The sequence below is a fragment of the Anomaloglossus baeobatrachus genome, chromosome 8, assembly GCF_048569485.1.
Source record: "Anomaloglossus baeobatrachus isolate aAnoBae1 chromosome 8, aAnoBae1.hap1, whole genome shotgun sequence".
In the NCBI taxonomy this organism is placed as follows: Eukaryota; Metazoa; Chordata; class Amphibia; order Anura; family Aromobatidae; genus Anomaloglossus; species Anomaloglossus baeobatrachus.
Window position 1 is genome coordinate 35,860,963 of NC_134360.1, and position 21,762 is coordinate 35,882,724.

The following is a 21,762-nucleotide window of genomic DNA, read 5'->3' on the forward strand; positions in this document are numbered from 1 at the left end:
GCTGCACTCACTATTCTGCTGGTGGAGTCCCTGTGCAGACATTACTGATCCTGTAGTGATCCTGAGTTACATATTGTATTATACCCCAGAGCTGCACTCACTATATACATACATTACTTATCCTGTACTGATACTGAGTTACCTCCTGTATTATACCCCAGAGCTGCACTCACTATTCTGCCGATGCAGTCACTGTACAGACATTACTTATCCTTTTACGATACTCCAGAGTGCCTATCACTAATCTGGCATGCTCTGCTTGTCTAGTATCTTCACAAAACTTTAAATTGTTAAGTACAGAATTGTGAATGCAGCTCTTGAGTATAATACATACAATCTGTAACTTAGAACGAGTAGCGCTGTATGCATCTTGTGCATATAAATAGCCGTATTCAGGAAGGATGAATGTACTATAAAATGTCACATTTTATTTATGAAAATACATATATTACATATTATAAAGCAACTTTATCATTAGATTATTTACAGTTGTGAGACAATTGTTCCACGCATCAAATCCTTTACACATGATAATCATGCAGGAATTCACCCATCACTGTAAGACAGCTTTCTGCAGCAGGATTTCTCCCCCACCGGCCCGTCTATACTATGACCTTTATAGTGGGCGTCCCACTGTCGGCCATCCGCTAGTCAAAGGTGGTAAACAGTCACAAAAACCCTGCATCCACTTCCGGGCCTATTGTCTTCTAAATGTTCAATAAGGAAGAACTATTTCATTTTAAGAAGCAAAAGTTCCATTGTCCGCTGGAAGAAAGGAGGAGGAGGAGCCGTGAGACGCGTCGGGTGCGTTCCGGAGGGGTCATCTGGCATCAGCAGCTGCTGCAGGTGAAGATGAAGAGGGATCCGGTGCACCTGCTGCTCCGTCACATGCATCTTACGGAGAATCTGCTCTTCAATCCGCTGTTAACAGGGGATACACAATGTATAATCCATAAGGAAACAGTCAGCAAGCTGCTGTTCACGGATCCTAGTACCTGGATATTTGATACTATGAGCTGTGGATCTAATACTCCATGCAGCCCATCATAGGAGTATATACTAATGATATTATAACCCCCCCGATAATAGGAGGTGACAACGACAAGTCATCCCCGTACGGTTCTATATCACAATTCATACTCCTGCTTTACCTGAGGTCTTGGAGTTGCGAGATCCAAAGGAACGTAGATGTTCTTCCCTAAAACCTTTGCCACCCGTGCACTGTAAGTGTGATCGCCGAGGACTGGACAGAACTGTAACGCGCAGTGCACTAAAAGCTGCTCCCTGTAAACTAAAGACGAAATGGAAAAAGGACAAAATATAAAAGGCAAAAATGGGGGGAAAAAAAAAGTCAATTGTCACAGAGGATAGTTACAGAAATGTAGGGTTTGTCCATCTCTGATCACCACTTTAAAAGTATCAATACATTATCTAGCGTTATCACATAACGTTTCCTGTGTTACATCCTGTATTCTACTTCAGAGCTGCACTCACTATTCTGCTGGTGCAGTCACTGTGTACATACATTACATTACTGATCCTGTACTGATCCTGAGTTACATCCTGGATTATAGGGGCAGCACGGTGGCTCAGTGGTTAGCACTGCAGTCTTGTGGTGGCTCAGTGGTTAGCACTGCAGTCTTGTGGTGGCTCAGTGGTTAGCACTGCAGTCTTGTGGTGGCTCAGTGGTTAGCACTGCAGTCTTGTGGTGGCTCAGTGGTTAGCACTGCAGTCTTGTGGTGGCTCAGTGGTTAGCACTGCAGTCTTGTGGTGGCTCAGTGGTTAGCACTGCAGTCTTGTGGTGGCTCAGTGGTTAGCACTGCAGTCTTGTGGTGGCTCAGTGGTTAGCACTGCAGTCTTGCAGCGCTGGGGTCCTGGGTTCAAATCCCACTAAGGACACCATCTGTAAGGAGTTTGTATGTTCTCCCCGTGTTTGCGTGGGTTTCCTCCGGGTTCTCCAGTTTCCTCCCACACTCCAAAGACATACAGATAGGAACTCTAGATTGTGAGCCCCAATGGGGACAGTGTTGCCAATGTATGTAAAGCGCTGTGGAATTAATAGCGCTATATAAATGAATAAAATTATTATTATTACTCCAGAGCTGCACTCACTATTCTCCAGGCTTCAGAGCTGAACTCATAGAACTTCTAATATTTACAATTAATAATATTTCCGTACCACTCATTGGCTGCAGCTGTAGAAGAGCGCACCCCTCTGCAGAGTGGAGAACCTGATACCTAGTTTCCGTTTTCTTCACCTCTCTTCTCTCCAGACTTCCTTTGGAGGGATTCATCACAGGGGCAACCTAAAGATACAATAAGCAATAATGTATCACACTATAGATGCGCCTTTCAGCCTACTGTACTGTGCAGGTGCTCGTATACTAAGGAATTATCTAAGCACGGTGTGGCGGCTTTATTTAGGATGCAGTAAGTAGATAAGAGGCTCCCACAGATTGGCAGTAAATAGCTAGACCAGCAGGGGAGCTGAACAAACTGCAAAAATACAGACCTAAAAAGTAACTTTTAATTCATGTGCAGATAAAAAGTGAAAAAAAATGTCACTAGTGAGACTTAGAACCAAAAGGTACCAATGGTCCAAAACAAACGGGCCAAATGGTTAGAGGGGCACATATAGGCCCAATAATACAGGAACCACCTCGGCTAGCTAGAGGTAAGATATACACTCAAACAAAATCCTCTACAAGGCTATGTGCGCACGCTGCGTTTTTTTTGACGCTGCGTTTGTGCGTTTTTGGCCGCTAAAAACGCACCTGCGTCGAAAAAACGCATACGTTTTTACCGCGATTTGGTACGTTTTTGGCTGCGTTTTTGATCTCTGCGTTTTGCTGCGTTTTTCCAATGCATTGCATGGGCGGAAAACTCAGAAAAACGCAGGAAAGAATTGACATGTCCATTTTTTTTTTCAAGTTCAAAAACGCAGCTTAAATAAACAGTTGTGTGCGGACAGCAAAAATGAAAAGTCATGCAGTTTTGAGGCCAAAAACGCACCCGGAAAACGCGCAAAAACCGCACTGTGCGCACATAGCCCAATAGTGCCAGCAGAGATGGAACAGTAGTATAGCTTTTCTATATTCAACCCCGTTCAGGGAGCGGTATTCACATACGTGTCAGAGGCAGAAATTCTGGTACCATTACGAAACCGTAGAAAAATAGATCCCTCATTAAAGGGAACGGTCTTACCAGGTCCAGAAGTCAGTAACGGGCATTGCAGCAGGATATCGGCTCTAAGGGCGGCTTTGCACACTACGACATCGCAGGTGCGATGTCGGTGGGGTCAAATCGAAAGTGACGCACATCCGGCGTCACTTGCAATGTCGTAGTGTGTAAATCCTAGATGATACGATGAACGAGTGCAAAAGCGTCGTTATCGTATCATCGGTGCAGCCTCCGACATTTCCATAATGCCGCTGCCGCAACAGGTACGATGTTGTTCCTCGCTCCTGCGGCACCATACATTGCTGTGTGTGAAGCCGCAGGAGCGAGGAACATCTCCTTACCTGCCACCAGCGGCTATGCGGAAGGAAGGAGGTGGGCGGGATGTTTACATCCTGCTCATCTCCGCCCCTCCGCCGCCATTGGCCGCCTGCCGTGTGGCGTCGCTGTGACGCCGCATGACCCGCCCCCTTAGGAAGGAGGCGGGTCGCCGGCCAGATCGACAGTCGCAGGGCAGGTGAGTGCATGTGAAGCTGCCGTAGCGATAATAATCGCTACGCCAGCTATCACAAGATATCGTACCTGCGACGGGGGCGGGGACTATCGCGTGCGACATCGCAGCATCAGCTTGCGATATCGCAACGTGCAAAGCCCGCCTAAGGGGAAGCTGTCAATCAGCACCTCAGATCCCATAAAAGCCAGGGACCATAATCAGGCATATAGAAGGGTATTCCCACTCCCCAACGTTTCACATATCATCAGGGGAGACCTAGTGGGATAACAGTAGGGGCTGTCGCTGGGCAGACACCACAGCAGGTCAGTCCACAATTGCCCAAGTCACTAAAAAGTAAATGGTAAGCCCTGGACACTGCCAACCAGGTCAGTATTCATGCCCCATGGTTAAAGAGACTCACCGCACTCCAGCGTGTTACCAGACTCAATTCAAGATAGCCGCGCTCAGCGTCCGGGAGCGCGCTCCATTTATCACCCGGCGCATGCGCAGAAGAGTCAGATTGCCGTGACACGCACTCCCAGAATACCTCCAGGCCGGAAGTAGTGCGTCAACGGTGGCTGCGTCGCTAGGGCGCCACAGCAGCCATTACCTGATGTCGTCACATCCAGGTAAGTGGAACGCAAGCTATCCATGCCATGGAGACACACATGGCGTAACCATAGCAATATGGACGCCATGTGTAATAGCCGCGATATAAACACAGAGTCCAGCATGTAGGTACAAGCCCGCAGCATGCCAGGTATAAAGTAGCGCTATCATTGGTCAGGCTAATACATCAAATTTAGAACGAGCCTAGGTATGTGCGGCCACCGGACTATAGATCCATACTTAGAGATAAACAGGAGGGCAGCCCAGATCGGGGGAGATGCCTAAAACTGGGGGTATGGAAAGCCCAGAGGAGGCTGAGCCCGAAGTGGGGCCATCATGAGAGATCAGGAGTGACAATAATTTTGTTTGAGTGTATATCTTACCTCTAGCTAGCCGAGGTGGTTCCTGTATTATTGGGCCTATATGTGCCCCTCTAACCATTTGGCCCGTTCGTTTTGGACCATTGGTACCTTTTGGTTCTAAGTCTCACTAGTGACATTTTTTTCACTTTTTATCTGCACATGAATTAAGAAGGGAATTTTGTTTACTTACCGTAAATTCCTTTTCTTCTAGCTCCTATTGGGAGACCCAGACAATTGGGTGTATAGCTTCTGCCTCCGGAGGCCACACAAAGTATTACACTTTAAAAAGTGTAACCCCTCCCCTCTGCTATACACCCTACCGTGCATCACGGGCTCCTCAGTTTTGGTGCAAGAGCAGGAAGGAGAAACTTATAAATTGGTCTAAGGTAAATTCAATCCGAAGGATGTTCGGAGAACTGAAACCATGAACCAAAGAAACAATTGAACATGAACAACATGTGTACACAAAAGAACAACAGCCCGAAGGGAACAGGGGCGGGTGCTGGGTCTCCCAATTGGAGCTAGAAGAAAAGGAATTTACGGTAAGTAAACAAAATTCCCTTCTTCTTTGTCACTCCATTGGGAGACCCAGACAATTGGGACGTCCAAAAGCAGTCCCTGGGTGGGTAAAAGAATACCTCGATAAATAGAGCCGACACGGCTCCCTCTTACAGGTGGGCAACCGCCGCCTGAAGGACTCGCCTACCTAGACTGGCATCTGCCGAAGCATAGGTATGCACCTGATAGTGTTTCGTGAAAGTGTGCAGGCTAGACCACGTAGCTGCCTGACACACCTGCTGAGCCGTAGCCCGGTGCCGCAATGCCCAGGATGCACCCACGGCTCTGGTAGAATGGGCTTTCAGCCCTGAAGGAAGCGGAAGCCCCGAAGAACGGTAGGCTTCAAGAATCGGTTCCTTGATCCACCGAGCCAAGGTTGACTTGGAAGCCTGCGAACCCTTACGCTGACCGGCGACAAGTACAAAGAGTGCATCTGAACGGCGCAGGGGCGCTGTGCGAGACACGTAGTACCGGAGTGCTCTCACTAGATCTAATGAGTGCAAATCCTTTTCACATCGGTGAATTGGATTAGGGCAAAAAGAAGGTAAGGTGATATCCTGATTGAGATGAAAAGGAGATACCACCTTAGGGAGAAATTCCGGAACAGGACGCAGAACCACCTTATCCTGGTGAAAAACCAGGAAGGGGGCTTTGCATGACAGAGCTGCCAGCTCCGACACTCTACGGAGCGATGTAACTGCCACTAGAAATGCCACCTTCTGCGAAAGACGTGATAAGGAGACATCTCGCAGCGGCTCGAAAGGTGGTTTCTGAAGAGCCGTTAGCACCCTGTTAAGGTCCCAGGGCTCTAGTGGGCGCTTGTAAGGTGGGACTATGTGGCATACTCCTTGCAGGAACGTGCGGACCTGCGGAAGCCTGGCTAGGCGCCTTTGAAAAAATACTGAGAGCGCCGATACTTGTCTCTTGAGAGAGCTTAGTGACAAACCTTTGTCCATTCCAGATTGAAGGAAGGAAAGAAAAATGGGTAAGGCAAAAGGCCAGGGAGTAAACCCATTCACAGAGCACCAGGACAAGAATATCCGCCACGTCCTGTAATAGATCTTGGCGGACGTCGGTTTCCTGGCTTGTCTCATAGTGGCAATGACATCCTGAGATAACCCTGACGATGCTAGGAGCCAGGACTCAATGGCCACACAGTCAGGTTGAGGGCCGCAGAATTCAGATGGAAAAACGGCCCTTGTGACAGCAAGTCTGTGCGGTCTGGAAGGGCCCACGGTTGACCCACCGTGAGATGCCACAGATCCGGGTACCACGACCGCCTCGGCCAGTCTGGAGCGACGAGAATGGCGCGGCGGCAGTCGGACTTGATCTTGCGTAATACTCTGGGTAGCATCGCCAGAGGAGGAAACACATAAGGCAGTCGAAACTGCAACCAATCCTGAACTAATGCATCCGCCGCCAGAGCTCTGTGATCCTGAGATCGTGCCATGAATGCTGGGACCTTGTTGTTGTGCCGTGACGCCATGAGATCGACGTCCGGCGTTCCCCAGTGGCGACAGATCTCTCGAAACACCTCTGGGTGCAGAGACCATTCCCCCGCGTCCATGCCCTGACGACTGAGAAAATCTGCTTCCCAGTTTTCTACGCCCGGTATGTGAACTGCGGAGATGGTGGATGCTGTGGCTTCCACCCACTGCAGAATTCGCCGTACTTCCTGGAAGGCTTGACGACTGCGAGTGCCGCCCTGGTGATTGATGTAGGCGACTGCAGTGGCGTTGTCCGACTGGATACGGATCTGCCTGCCCTCCAGCCACTGATGGAACGCCAATAGGGCTAGATACACTGCCCTTATCTCCAGAACATTGATCTGAAGGGAAGACTCCCTCGGAGTCCAGGTCCCCTGAGCCCTGTGGTGGAGAAACACTGCTCCCCACCCTGACAGGCTCGCGTCCGTGGTGACTACAGCCCAGGTTGGGGGCAGGAAGGATTTTCCCTGCGATAGAGAAGTGGGAAGAAGCCACCACTGAAGAGACGTCTTGGTTGCCAGGGAAAGAGACATTCTTGTCGAGGGAAGTCGACCTCCTGTCCCATTTGCGGAGAATGTCCCATTGGAGTGGGCGTAGATGAAATTGCGCGAAGGGCACTGCCTCCATCGCTGCCACCATCTTCCCTAGGAAGTGCATGAGGCGCCTCAATGGGTGTGACTGACTCTGAAGAAGAGATTGCACCCCTGCCTGCAGAGAAAGCTGTTTGTCCAGTGGTAGCTTGACTACCGCTGACTGGGTATGAAACTCCATCCCGAGGTAAGTCAGTGATTGGGTCGGTGTCAACTTGGATTTCGGGAAGTTGATGATCCACCCGAACCGCTGGAGAGTCGCCAGAGCGACGGATAGACTTTGTTGACACGCCACCCGAGACGGGGCCCTGACTAGGAGATCGTCTAAGTAGGGAATCACCGAGTGGCCCTGAGAATGCAGGACCGCCCACAACGGATGCCATGACTTTGGTGAAAACCCGTGGGGCTGTCGCCAGGCTGAAGGGCAATGCCACGAACTGAAGGTGTTCGTCCCCGATGGCGAAACGCAAAAAGCGTTGATGTTCTGGTGCGATCGGCACATGGAGATAAGCATCCTTGATGTCGATCGATGCGAGGAAGTCTCCTTGTGACATCGAGGCGATGACCGAGCGGAGAGATTCCATCCGGAATCGTCTGGTGCTCACGTGTTTGTTGAGCAATTTGAGGTCCAGAACGGGACGGAATGATCCGTCTTTCTTTGGCACCACGAATAAGTTGGAGTAAAAACCGCGACCCTGTTCCTGAGTGGGAACGGGGGTCACAACTCCTTTTTTCAGAGCGTCTACCGCTTGAAAAAGTGCGTCTGCCCGCGCGGGGGGCGGGGAGGTTCTGAAGAAACGAGTCGGAGGACGAGAGCTGAACTCTATCCTGTAACCGTGAGACAGAATGTCTCTCACCCATCGGTCTTGAACATGTGGCCACCAGGCGTCGCGAAAGCGGGAGAGCCTGCCACCGACCGAGGATGCGGTTCGGGGATGCCGTGAGTCATGAGGAGGCCGCCTTGGGGGCAGTGCCTCCGGCGGTCTTTTGGGGGCGTGACTTAGACCGCCACGCATAGGAGTTCCTCTGGCCTTTGTCCTATCTATTGGACGAAGAGGACTGTGGCTTGGCGGAGGGACGAAAGGACCGAAACCTCGATTGTATTTTCCGTTGCTGAGGTCTCTTCGGTTTGGACTGGGGTAAGGAGGAGTCCTTTCCCTTGGATTCCTTAATAATCTCATCCAATCGTTCGCCAAACAATCGGTCGCCAGAAAACGGCAAACCGGTTAAGAACCTCTTGGAAGCCGAGTCTGCCTTCCATTCGCGCAGCCACATGGCCCTGCGGACTGCAACAGAATTAGCGGATGCCACCGCTGTATGGCTAGTTGAGTCTAGGACTGCGTTCATGGCGTAGGAAGAAAACGCCGACGCCTGCGAGGTTAAAGATGCAACCTGCGGGGCAAACGTACGTGTGACTGCATTAATCTCAGCCAGACAAGCTGAGATAGCTTGGAGTGCCCACACGGCTGCAAAATCCGGGGCAAAAGACGCTCCCGTGGCTTCATAGATGGATTTCATCAGGAGTTCTATCTGCCTGTCAGTGGCATCTTTTAGTGATGAGCCATCTGCAACCGCAACCACAGATCTAGCCGCCAATCTGGAGACTGGGGATCCACCTTGGGACATTGAGCCCAACCCTTAACTACGTCAGCAGGGGAAGGGGTAACGTGTGTCAGTAAGGCGCTTAGTAAAGCGCTTGTCCGGAACCGTTCTGGGCTTCTGGATGGCATCCCTGAAGTTAGAGTGATCAAAAAATGCACTCCGTGTACGTTTGGGAAACCGAAACTGGTGTTTCTCCTGCTGAGAAGTCGACTCCTCTATAGGTGGAGGCGGGGGAGATAGATCCAACACCTGATTGATGGACGAGATAAGATCATTTACTAAGGCGTCCCCTTCAGGTGTATCAAGATTGAGAGCAACATCAGGGTCCGAGCCCCGAGCTGCAACCTCCGCCTCGTCCTCCAGAGAGTCCTCCAGCTGGGAACCCGAGCAGCGTCAGGAAGTCGGGGAAGATTCCAAGCGAGCCCGCTTAGCTGGTCTGGGACTGTGGTCCATGCAGGAGTCCTCCACGTGAGACCTAGGCCCACCCCGGCCGGGGTGGACCGAGAGGGACCTGGAGGCGCCGATCTAACAGGGTCCGGGGCCTGTGTAAGGACCGGTCTGGACTGCAGGGCTTCCAGCAACTTGGCAGACCATTTGTCCATAGACTGGGCCATGGATTGTGAGAGTGACTCAGAGCTTTTCAGCAAAAACTGCAAACTCTGTCGCTGCCACCTGGACAGTGGAAGCAGGGGGGGTCTGCCTGAGTCGAGGGGCCCACTAGTGACCGAGGCTCCGGCTGAGCAAGCGTAACAGGGGCCGAGCATTGCTCACAATGAGGGTAGGTGGAACCCGCAGGTAACATAGCCCTACAAGAGGTACATGTCGCAAAAAAAAAAAACCCTGTGCTTTAGTGCCCTTGCTCCGTGTGGACGACATGCTGTAGTGTCCTAGGAGCGTGATCACTGAGGGTATATAGAAAAAAGGGTATACAGCCCGGCCGAACAGAAATAAGTATATATATACGTATCTATACCGGCACCCAGGGGGACCAACACCGAGTGACCGGTGCGGCTTACCGACCGCTAAAAAGCGGGGTGTGTGTGCTCCAGATTCCCTGCCTTGGTCTCCCAGAGCTGCAGAGCTGTTCTCTGTGATTCTCCACCGGCAGAATGTCCGAAAAATGGCTGCCGGAGCTCTCAGGGGAGGAGTGAAGCCGTGGGCGGCGTTAGGAAAAGTGCGGGAATCTGGGGTCCCCACAGTGATCAGTGAGGGGGGAGGGAGCATACAGGATGCCCCGGCCCTCACATCCGACGTCAGGTCGGCTGTCCCGCCTCTATCTCTGATAGACAGGCCCGGGGGCGGGAGTTTTGCCACTAGGCCGCGATGAAGCCGGGGACTAGATTTAATACCGCGGCCGACAAGCAGGCGCGGTCGGCGCGGTAGTCCCCGGTCTTCACAATTCAGCAGCCAGTTGCGGCGTCCGGGAACCAGGCGCTCCATACACATTCCCCATGGGGACACAGAGTACCTCGTGGATGCAGGGCCCTGTCCCTGAGATAGATAAGCTCCTGTCCAGCAGATTCCCTCAGGGGCTGCGGAGGGAGCACGGTCCCAGAACCTGGATGACCGCTTCGGATCCCACTTCTACCAGAGCCCTAAGGGATGGAGAAGGAAACACGGCATGAGGCTCCGGCCGTCGTACCCGCAATGGGTACCTCAACCTTAACAGCACCGCCGACTTAGTGGGGTGAGAAGGGAGCATGCCGTGGGGCCCCGTGGGGGCCCTCTTTTCTTCCAACCGATACAATCAGCAGCTGCTGCTGACTAAAATGGAGATGTGTGAGTGGATGTGTGCCTCCTTCCACACAAAGCATAAAACTGAGGAGCCCGTGATGCACGGGAGGGTGTATAGGCAGAGGGGAGGGGTTACACTTTTGAGTGTAATACTTTGTGTGGCCTCCGGAGGCAGAAGCTATACACCCAATTGTCTGGGTCTCCCAATGGAGCGACAAAGAAAAGTTACTTTTTAGGTCTGTATTTTTGCAGTTTGTTCAGCTCCCCTGCTGGTCTAGCTATTTACTGTTCCTACTGTGGACCCAACCTTTGGTATATTGCTACTTTAATAATCCCACAGATTGGCCCAGGAGCTCAACACATCTTGATTATGTTATACCCAAGAAACACAATTTCTTAATCTTACCAGATTAAGTTCTCCGATTTTTTGCACCTGTAGAGCCACTTTTATTTCCCCTTGAGGTGGACTGGGAACACCAAGTGTCACGGCGCTGAAAACAAGGAGCCATTAATAGTTGTGCTGCAGATAACCAAGTGTTAAAGGGGGAACGGCAAAGTGAATAAATTCACATATGGCTGGAAATGTGAAGGACTCGCACCAGAACGTGGCAGGAGGCCGCTCCGATTCACGACACTCCGCGTAGAAATCTTCAAACTTCTTCGTGGTGACCGGACAAGAAGAGAACAGAACCAGCCCCGAACTCTCCCTGCACCAGACAAACGGGGAAGAAAACACAGAAAGTCCACTTATATGTACAGGTGAAAAGTTTTCATATTGTGTCCATAATGAGCAGTATTATAGTAATTATATTTTTGCACATAGAGGCAGTATTATACTAGTTATATTCTTATATATAGGGGCAGTATTATACTAGTTATATTCTTGTATATAGGGGCAGTATTATAGTAGTTATATTCTTGTACATAGGGGCAGTATTATAGTAGTTATATTCTTGTATATAGGGGACAGTATTATAGTAGTTGTATTCTTGTACATAGGAGCAGTATTATAGTAGTTGTATTCTTGTACATAGGAGCAGTATTATAGTAGTTGTATTCTTGTACATAGGAGCAGTATTATAGTAGTTATAGTCTTGTACATAGGGGGCAGTATTATAGTAGTTATATTCTTGTACATAGGGGCAGTATTATAGTAGTTATATTCTTGTACATAGGGGGCAGTATTATAGTAGTTATATTCTTGTACATAGGAGCAGTATTATAGTAGTTATATTATTGTACATAGGGGCAGTATTATAGTAGTTATATTCTTGTACATAGGAGCAGTATTATAGTAGTTATATTCTTGTACATAGGGGCAGTATTATAGTAGTTATATTCTTGTACATAGGAGCAGTATTATAGTAGTTACATTCTTGTACATAGGAGCAGTATTATAGTAGTTACATTCTTGTACATAGGAGCAGTATTATAGCAGTTATATTCTTGTATATAGGGACAGTATTATAGCAGTTATATTCTTGTATATAGGGGCAGTATTATAGTAGTTATATTCTTGTATATAGGGGCAGTATTATAGCAGTTATATTCTTGTATATAGGGGCAGTATTATAGTAGTTGTATTCTTGTACATAGGTGCAGTATTATAGTAGTTATATTCTTGTATATAGGGGCAGTATTATAGTAGTTGTATTCTTGTACATAGGTGCAGTATTATAGCAGTTATATTCTTGTATATAGGGGCAGTATTATAGTAGTTGTATTCTTGTACATAGGAGCAGTATTATAGTAGTTGTATTCTTGTACATAGGTGCAGTATTATAGTAGTTATATTCTTGTAGATAGGGGGCAGTATTAAAATAATTATATTCTTGTACATGGAGGCGGTATTTATACTATAGGTCCCGTCTATATGGATGAAGTATAGCGCTTTACTGATGACAGGCTATAGGTCGCACGTACTTCGGTGCAGCTTTCACCACGTGAAGATCGGACTTGAGCTGCAGGATCCGCTGTAATTCCGGGAGCACGGACATCACTGAATGTCCTTCCTGGGTTCCTGATGACAAATAAGACGGCATTGTAGGTAGTGTGAATGGCTCCCAGACACTGGCTCCATATTACAGATGAGGGTTCCCGGCTCCCCTACCTGTGATGGGCAGCCCCTGCGGTTTGTTGATGGCGATTAATGGACCTAAAGATAAAACCCAGCTGTTAATGGGATTTTATACCTGCTGTGTAAAGTATTGGAGGTGAAACAAAACTATCAGTGAAAGAGTTAATTATCAGGTAAGTGTCCTATACAAAGTGCAGGGAATGAGCCAACAATATAATGTGGGTGTCAGAGAGGAGGACTAGGCGACCCCTCCACAGACCTGCCATATACACCACGTTCTGCGCCAGGTGCTCACACAGCGACTCCTGGCTCATCGTGTCCACAACGGTCACTCCCGGGCTCCTAAAGATGCTGGATTTCACCTCTGGGATTTTGGGGGCAGATCTGCGCCCCTTGTCCTCTATCTCCAAATGTTCCTGATACCTACAGAGGAAGAAAACGCACAAATTGTGGCAAGGATGGAGGTACTGAACACAGAGGTCACCGCAGGCTGTCTCTCTCCCGGGGGCCCTGTAGCCTGTAGGTGGCGCCGCTGTCTCTCTCCCGGGGGCCCTGTAGCCTGTAGGGGGCGCCGCTGTCTCTCTCCCGGGGTCCCCGTAGGTGGCGCCGCTGTCTCTCTCCCGGGGTCCCCGTAGGTGGCGCCGCTGTCTCTCTCCCGGGGTCCCCGTAGGTGGCGCCGCTGTCTCTCTCCCGGGGTCCCCGTAGGTGGCGCCGCTGTCTGTCTCCCGGGGTTCCCGTAGGTGGCGCTGCTGTCTCTCTCCCGGGGTTCCCTGTAGATGGCGCTGCTGTCTCTCTCCCGGGGTCCCCGTAGGTGGCGCTGCTGTCTCTCTCCCGGGGGTCCCTGTAGGTGGCGCTGCTGTCTCTCTCCCGGGGGTCCCTGTAGGTGGCGCCGCTGTCTCTCTCCCGGGGTCCCTGTAGGTGGCGCCGCTGTCTCTCTCCCGGAGTCCCTGTAGGTGGCGCTGCTGTCTCTCTCCCGAGGTCCCGTAGGTGGCGCCGCTGTCTCTCTCCCGGGGTCCCTGTAGGTGGCGCCGCTGTCTCTCTCCCGGGGTCCCTGTAGGTGGCGCTGCTGTCTCTCTCCCGGGGTCCTCGTAGGTGGCGCTGCTGTCTCTCTCCCGGGGTCCCCGTAGGTGGCGCCGCTGTCTCTCTCCCGGGGGTCCCTGTAGGTGGCGCCGCTGTCTCTCTCCCGGGGTCCCTGTAGGTGGCGCTGCTGTCTCTCTCGGGGGTCCCCGTAGGTGGCGCTGCTGTCTCTCTCCCGGGGTCCCTGTAGGTGGCGCCGCTGTCTCTCTCCCGGGGTCCCTGTAGGTGGCGCTGCTGTCTCTTTCGGGGGTCCCCGTAGGTGGCGCTGCTGTCTCTCTCGGGGGTCCCCGTAGGTGGCGCCGCTGTCTCTCTCGGGGGTCCGCCGTAGGTGGCGCCGCTGTCTCTCTCCCGGGGTCCCTGTAGGTGGCGCCGCTGTCTCTCTCCCGGGGTCCCCGTAGGTGGCGCCGCTGTCTCTCTCCCGGGGTCCCCGTAGGTGGCGCCGCTGTCTCTCTCCCGGGGTCCCTGTAGGTGGCGCCGCTGTCTCTCTCCCGGGGGTCCCTGTAGGTGGCGCTGCTGTCTCTCTCCCGGGGTCCCTGTAGGTGGCGCTGCTGTCTCTCCCGGGGGTCCCTGTAGGTGGCGCTGCTGTCTCTCTCCCGGGGGTCCCTGTAGGTGGCGCTGCTGTCTCTCCCGGGGGTCCCTGTAGGTGGCGCTGCTGTCTCTCCCGGGGGTCCCTGTAGGTGGCGCTGCTGTCTCTCTCCCGGGGTCCCTGTAGGTGGCGCTGCTGTCTCTCTCCCGGGGTCCCTGTAGGTGGCGCTGCTGTCTCTCTCGGGGGTCCCTGTAGGTGGCGCTGCTGTCTCTCCCGGGGGTCCCTGTAGGTGGCGCTGCTGTCTCTCTCCCGGGGTCCCTGTAGGTGGCGCTGCTGTCTCTCCCGGGGGTCCCTGTAGGTGGCGCTGCTGTCTCTCCCGGGGGTCCCTGTAGGTGGCGCTGCTGTCTCTCTCGGGGGTCCCTGTAGGTGGCGCCGCTGTCTCTCTCCCGGGGTCCCTGTAGGTGGCGCCGCTGTCTCTCTCCCGGGGTCCCTGTAGGTGGCGCTGCTGTCTCTCTCCCGGGGTCCCTGTAGGTGGCGCTGCTGTCCTCTCTCGGGGGTCCCTGTAGGTGGCGCTGCTGTCTCTCTCGGGGGTCCCTGTAGGTGGCGCTGCTGTCTCTCTCGGGGGTCCCTGTAGGTGGCGCTGCTGTCTCTCTCCCGGGGTCCCTGTAGGTGGCGCTGCTGTCTCTCTCCCGGGGGTCTCTGTAGGTGGCGCCGCTGTCTCTCTCCCGGGGTCCCTGTAGGTGGCGCTGTCTGTGTCCGGGGGTCTTGCTCCCGTCCTCCCCATTACACTCCGCACTCACCAGGGCACTGAGCTTTTCCCCCTCGTACTGCCCGGGCCGCCCATCCTGCACACGGTCCTCCAGCCGCTCCCGAGGCGCCGGTACACAGCCGCCATCCCCGCAGCTCACACAGAGGCCCCGCTCCCTGATGCGCCGATCATGCCTCTCTCCTGGCAGCTGACATCTTGTCCCGTACTGCGCATGTGTGCGGCACATTGCCGCGCTTAGCATGCCGGGAGATGTAGTTTCTTCTCTTTGGGCATTATTTGAGGATTTTTCCACATTAGTGGTTGCTTCCTAGTTACCGGCTCCTGAGTTCGCTCCTTAACCCCTGGGGGACCACAGATTACAATTCACTATTGTTTAGTGTTTAATAAAACTCCCGTCTATAATTTTACATAATTTCTAATTGCAGAACAGCCCCCCATTGTGTGGTGCTGCCATAGTTTCTCCCACACATTACAGGTGCACACACAGTGCACCTAAATAGTACAGTACCCCCAGTGTACCTCTTACAGCACCCCCACAGTTGCCGCTTATGCATTACAATGCCCCCACACTGCCCCCCATACAATACAGCCCCCCACAGTTGCACCTCATGCATTATGATACCCCACAGTGCCCCCAAACAGTACAGTCCCCCAGTGTCCCTCATGCATTACAGTGCCCCCCCATACAGTGCAGCCCCCTGCAGTTGCACTTCGTGCATTGCAATGCCCTCACAGTGCCCCCAAACTGTACAGTCCCCCACAGTGTCCCTTATGCATTAAAATGCCCCCCATACAGTACAGCTCCCCACAGTTGCACCTTGTGCATTGCGATGCTCCCACAGTGACCCTCATACTGTACAGCCCCCACAGTGCCCCCCATACAGTACAGCCCCCCACAGTTGCACCTCGTGCATTACGATACCCCCACAGTGCCCCCAAACAGTATAGTACCCCCAGTGTACCTCATACAGCACAGCACCCCACAGTTGCCGCTCGTGCATTACAATGCCCCCACAGTGCCCCCCATTCAGTACAGCCCCGCACAGTGCTCCCTATACAGTACAGCCCCTCACGGTTACACCTCATGCATTATGATACCCACAGTGCCCCCAAACAGTACAGTCCCCACAGTGCCCCTCATGCGTTACAATGCCCCCACAGTGCCCCCCATATACTGCAGCCCCCTGCAGTTGCACTTCGTGCATTGCGATGCCCCCACAGTGCCCCCAAACTGTACAGTCCCCCACAGTGTCCCTCATACATTAAAATGCCCCCCCCATACAGTACAGCTCCCCACAGTTGCACCTTGTGCATTGTGATGCTCCCACAGTGCCCTGAAACAGTACAGTTCCCCCCAGTGTCCCTCATACAGTACAGCCCCCCAGTGTCCCTCATACAGTACAGCCCCCCAGTTGCCGCTCATGCATCACAATGCCACCACAGTGCTCCTTCCATACAGTACAGCCCCCAACAGTTGCACTTCATGCATTAGCATGCCCCCACAGTGCCCCCAAACAGTACAGTCCTCCACAATGTCCCTCATAGTATACAGCCCCCCGTGTCCCTTATACAGTACGGCCCCCTACAGTTGCCGCTCATGCATTACGATGCCTTCACAGTGCTCCTCATATATTATGAGGCCTCCAAGAGCTCTGTTACAATCTTTGCATTGCAGTTTTGGAAAATGAAGTTTCATCCCCGAGTATCCAGGAGCCGGACTAACGCAGGACAATCATCTGACCACAAGGGTGGCCATCCATAGATAACCTATCCTCATAATACAACCCTTTATAATTCTGTGCCTTGGGGTTTTTTTATTATGTCAGATTCCTTGAGGGATATTTTAATGTTTCTGACCCCATAAAAAGTCTGTATATTTTGCAGCTGGGTGGTAGTTATGTTGTCAGGTCTAAAAGGTGGCAGGTCGGACCCTGAACAGAGCGGATACACAGTATGACCATTCTCCGAATCATCACCAGGTACAGTTAGGTCCAGAAACATTTGGACAGTGACAGGTTTTGGCATTTTAGCTGTTTACCAAAATATATTCAAGATATAGTCAAATAATCAATATGGGCTTAAAGTACAGACTCTGAGCCTAAGGGTGCAGTCACTTGGCCGTATAGCATGAACGAGAATCGCATTCGGCGGCTCTCCTGACCCGAGCTTGGCAGCAGGTATATCTGTGCAGCGCTCACGCTCGGGTCAGGAGAGCCACCGGCCAGGCCATGTATTGCAATGCGATCGTCATCCTTGTGACTGCGCCCTTAATTTGAGAGTGTCCACATCCTAATTGGGAGGAAGGGTTTAGGAATTACATCTCTTTAATATGTAGCTGCTTCTTCTTCAAGATCAAGATGGCTGCTGCGATTGGCCACTCACAGCAGTAAAGGCACTTCACACCAATTGGGGGACCCTCAGTGATGCGATGATGGTTTGGGGGCCTTATTCTTCACATGGGGATAGTGAAGAAGCCAGAACTTCGCCTGATATCTGATATCTTTTATAGAACATCCCAGTTTTCCACATGGATATGCCTGAGACACCCTTTGGAGGACATTCTCAAGTTTTTACATTACGATAACGCGCAGTGTCCACCTAGAGATGACCCCAACTTTAACCGACTTTTCAAAGTTAGGCCGGTCATTGATCAGTTCAGCAGCAAAGAAGTGGAATATTCTACAATGGCCGAGTCATCACCAGATCTCACCCCATTGAGCTGTATTTCACATACAAGACAAAATTTAAAAGGGACCCTGTCAAAAGATTTGGCGATGACAAGCTGCGGCCACCACCAGTGAGCCCTTATACAGTGTGTCCACCCATATCCTGTCCACGGTCATTAACTTGAGAACGGTGGCAGCTATAGGCATAGAAGTGGTGTCTAGGTATAGTAAAGAAGCCTTGCGCTACGCAATGAAACCACCTATAGCGCCACCTGGTGGAAAACAACAGTTAGCATTTTCATCTCGAAAACGGAACAAGATAGAGATAAAAAGTGAATTACAAAGTTGTAGGGCATCATCAATTCAATATGAATCGACACCTTGTATACAGAAATGCTATGATATGAAACCCATGACCCCCCAAAACATTGAATGCTGGTCACACATATGGCGCTTTTAACTTTGATGCTCAAAGTGGCCCCCGTCAGCTGCAATGCACATCTGGACTCCGCACAGCATACTGTATCTGGCTGCACGTTGTGCAATATGGTAGGGGACACGTTTACACAAGCATCTGTGATACAACCTCGTAGGGCCTGCAATGTTGGTGGAGGGGTCGTATACACCTGCTGTTTGATGTGACCTCACAGAAAGAAGTCCAATGGGGCCAGGTCAGGTGAGCGTGGAGGACACTCCACACAGCCACCATACCCAATGACTTGTAGGAAGGTCTCCATGAGGTATCGCTTCACGTCCGCAGTCTTGTGAGTTTTACATATTCTAATCATAGCATTTCTGTATGCAAGGTATCGATTCGTATTGAATTGATGATGCCCTACAACTTTGTAATTCACTTTTTATCTCTATCTCGTTCCGTTTTCGAAATAATGCTAACTCCGCTGTTTTCCACCAGTTGGCTCTATAGGTGGTTTCATTGCGTAGCGCATGGCTACTTTACTATACCTAGACACCACTTCTATGCCTATAGCTGCAGCTGTTCTCAAGTTAATGGCGGTGGACAGGATATGGGTGGACACACTGTATATAGTATTCTAGAATAAAATTATATATATATATATATATATATATATATATATATGTGCCCAGGCTGCTCGGTATAACAAAAAAAACCACTTTTATAATACTCACATAGGGGGTGGTCTTGTACGATGGGTGTCGATGATCTACAGTCCGACGCCTCCTCCTTCCTGTGATCTCCATCCTCTTTCTTCTGAGACCCAGTATGGATGATGCGTCTACATCATACACACAAGCAGGTATTGCGATCCTGCGCAGGCGCACTTTGATCTGCCCTGCTGAGGGCAGATCAAAGTACTGTAATGCGCAGGCGCGTGAAAAGGTTAAAGACCACCCGCGAATGTGCACTACAATACTCTGATCTGTCGGGACAAGGACCTCAATGCCAGCTAGTGTGCATGACATAGGACGCGTCATGCACATGTGCTTGAGAAGAAGGAGGACGTCAATCGCCGCAGAGAGGAGGCGCCGGACCGGAGAGCAGCGACACCCATCAGACTGCACCGCCCCCTAGGTGAGTATTATAAAGTTGTTTTGTTATGTTATACACAGCGACCTGGGCTCTTATATACAGCCTCTAGAATACTGTATATAAGAGACCACTGGTGCTGGCCGCAGCTTATAGTCACCAAATCTGGTGACAGGTTCGACTTTAATCCAGAAACAAGTAACAACTGAAGTCCCTGCAGTAAAGGTGGCAAAGCCTCACACAGGAGGAGACCAGCGATGTGGACGTCCATGGAGGAAAGACTTCAGGCGTCATTGCTGCAAAGGATTCTCTACAAAGGGTTAAAAATAAACATTTTATTTATGGTAACGTTAATTTGTCCAATTACTATTGAGCCCCTGAAGTGAGGAGGCTTAGTTGCAATTCCTAAATATTTCACAGCACACTTTTGTTCAACCCCTTTAATTAAACCTGAAAGTCTCCACTTCAATTGCATCTCAGTTGTTTCATCTCAATTAAAAAAAAAAAAAATAGTGCCCTGCAGAGCTGAAATCATGAAAATGCGGTCACCGTCCAAATATTTATGACCAAGAAGGAGGGAGGCTCTGCACATAGTGACATACCGTAGTAATCATCTCCCAGTTCCAGGGTGTAGGATATATCACATTGTACATAGTGATACTGTATACCCTACATCTGGCACTGAGAGATGATGATTATTATTCTAGAAGAACCAGCATTTAAATAAAAGGTGTATAAAGGCTTACAGGATAAGTGTTCACTCTTATTAAAGTCTTGGGTCAGAGCAAAATGGTCCAATGTGCAGAAAACATCACACTTGGTGTTTAAATGGCATTTCCATACCCAACCACAAGGGGGCACATTTTTATACAGTGGAACCTTGCTTAACGAGTAACCCAGTTAGCGAGTATTTCGCTTAACGAGCAAAGCTTGCTGTAAATTTGTAACTCCGTTTACGAGCAAGCTCTGCCGTACGAGCAAAATACTCACCGCACACACTTCCGGTTCCGTACATCCACCGCGCTCTAACCCGATCGTGCAGTCCACACAAACACGCACGCACACACACTATGCTCACCTTACCTTCTGTTCCTTCGCCGGCCTCATGGTTCTTGTAATCCGCCGGTACAGGATGTGTATCAGGTAACCATCGTGATGAGGGAGGAACTTCCGCGGCCATAGCAAGTTCCTCCCTCGTCGCGATGGTTACCCGATACACATCCCGTACCGGCGAACTACAAGAACCATGAAGCCGGCGATGCAACAGAAGGTAAGGTGAGCTTAATATGTGTACCTTCTATTCCATCGCCGACCTCATGGTTCTTGTAGTTCGCCGGTACAGGCAACCATCGCGACGAGGGAGGAACTTCCGCTGTCAGCTGCTACTCAAAGCCAGCGCGCTGACCAATCAGAGGCAAGTGGCTTCTGCCTTTGACATCTGCGCAAGTTCCTCCCTCGTCGCAATGGTTACCCGATACACATCCTGTACCGACGAACTGCAAGTTCCAGGAGACCGGCGATGGAACGGAAGGTAAGGTGAGCATAATACGTGTGTGTGTGTGTGTGTGTGTGTGTGTGTGTGTGTGTGTGTGTGTGTGTATATTATATATCTATATATATAATTGCCTTATTCTGTCTGTCTGTCTGTCTGTCATGCTTCAAAATTGTGTCCTTCCGGTGACATTGTGTCCTTACGGTGACACAAAGCTGATTGGCCGCTGGGCTCGCCATGGCCCCGCCCCCCCACACGGATTGGCCTCTCGCCCCGGCTCTCTGCAGGCCCCGCCCCCTCACGCAATGCACGCTCGCTCTGGCCCAACTGACACGGAGCTCCGATTCCCAGGTGAGTACACACACATCACACTCACTCTCACACACACCTCACACATCACAACATCCTGGGATATCGCTTGCTTCTACACCGGCTCCGTCAGGATCCCAGCAGCGCCACACATAACCTTGCGATGCTGGGATCTTGACGGAGGCCGTGAAAGCTGGTAACCATTATACACATCGGGTAACTAAGGTCCCTTAGTTACCCGATGTGTATCATAGTTACCAGTGTACACCGGCTCCCACTCACTCTCACACACACCTCACACACACATCACATCGCATCCACACATCAAGGTCCTGCAGCGGCGGAACATACACACACATAACAGCACACACACACACACACACACACACAAATCAGATCACACTCACTCTCACACACACATCACATCCACACACTCACAACATCCTGGGATATTGCTTGCTTCTCGGCGGCGATACTGTGCTGTGAGCTTCCAGGACCTGCCGGAGGATCACATGGCCAGAAGCATGTGGTATCTCCGGATGTTGTGAGTATGAGCGCGTATGTACAATATCGTCAGTGTGTGTGTGCGTGAGTGTATGCGATCGGGTGTGTGTGAGTGTATGCGATCGGCTGTGTGTGAGTGTATGCGATCGGGTGTGTGCGAGTGTGTGTGAGTGTATGCGATCGGATCTGTGAGTGTCGGCAGAGGAGCATGGCGTGCTGGAGG

At 51.2% G+C, this 21,762-nt stretch overlaps 1 protein-coding gene across 1 annotated transcript; it reads right to left on the minus strand.

Annotated features, from left to right (window-relative positions):
* Positions 1–402: 402 nt before the first annotated feature.
* On the minus strand, positions 403–15,259 carry RPUSD3 (RNA pseudouridine synthase D3). Its single transcript, XM_075320716.1, has 9 exons — positions 15,093–15,259; positions 12,949–13,112; positions 12,723–12,767; positions 12,536–12,632; positions 11,212–11,319; positions 11,019–11,103; positions 2,180–2,306; positions 1,152–1,291; positions 403–921 (listed from the first exon to the last, which is right to left on the minus strand). The coding sequence occupies exons 1-9, from the start codon at positions 15,185–15,187 to the stop codon at positions 730–732; spliced, it is 1,053 nt and encodes a 350-aa protein (XP_075176831.1). The 5' UTR covers positions 15,188–15,259; the 3' UTR covers positions 403–729.
* Between the last annotated feature and the right edge of the window lie 6,503 nt (positions 15,260–21,762).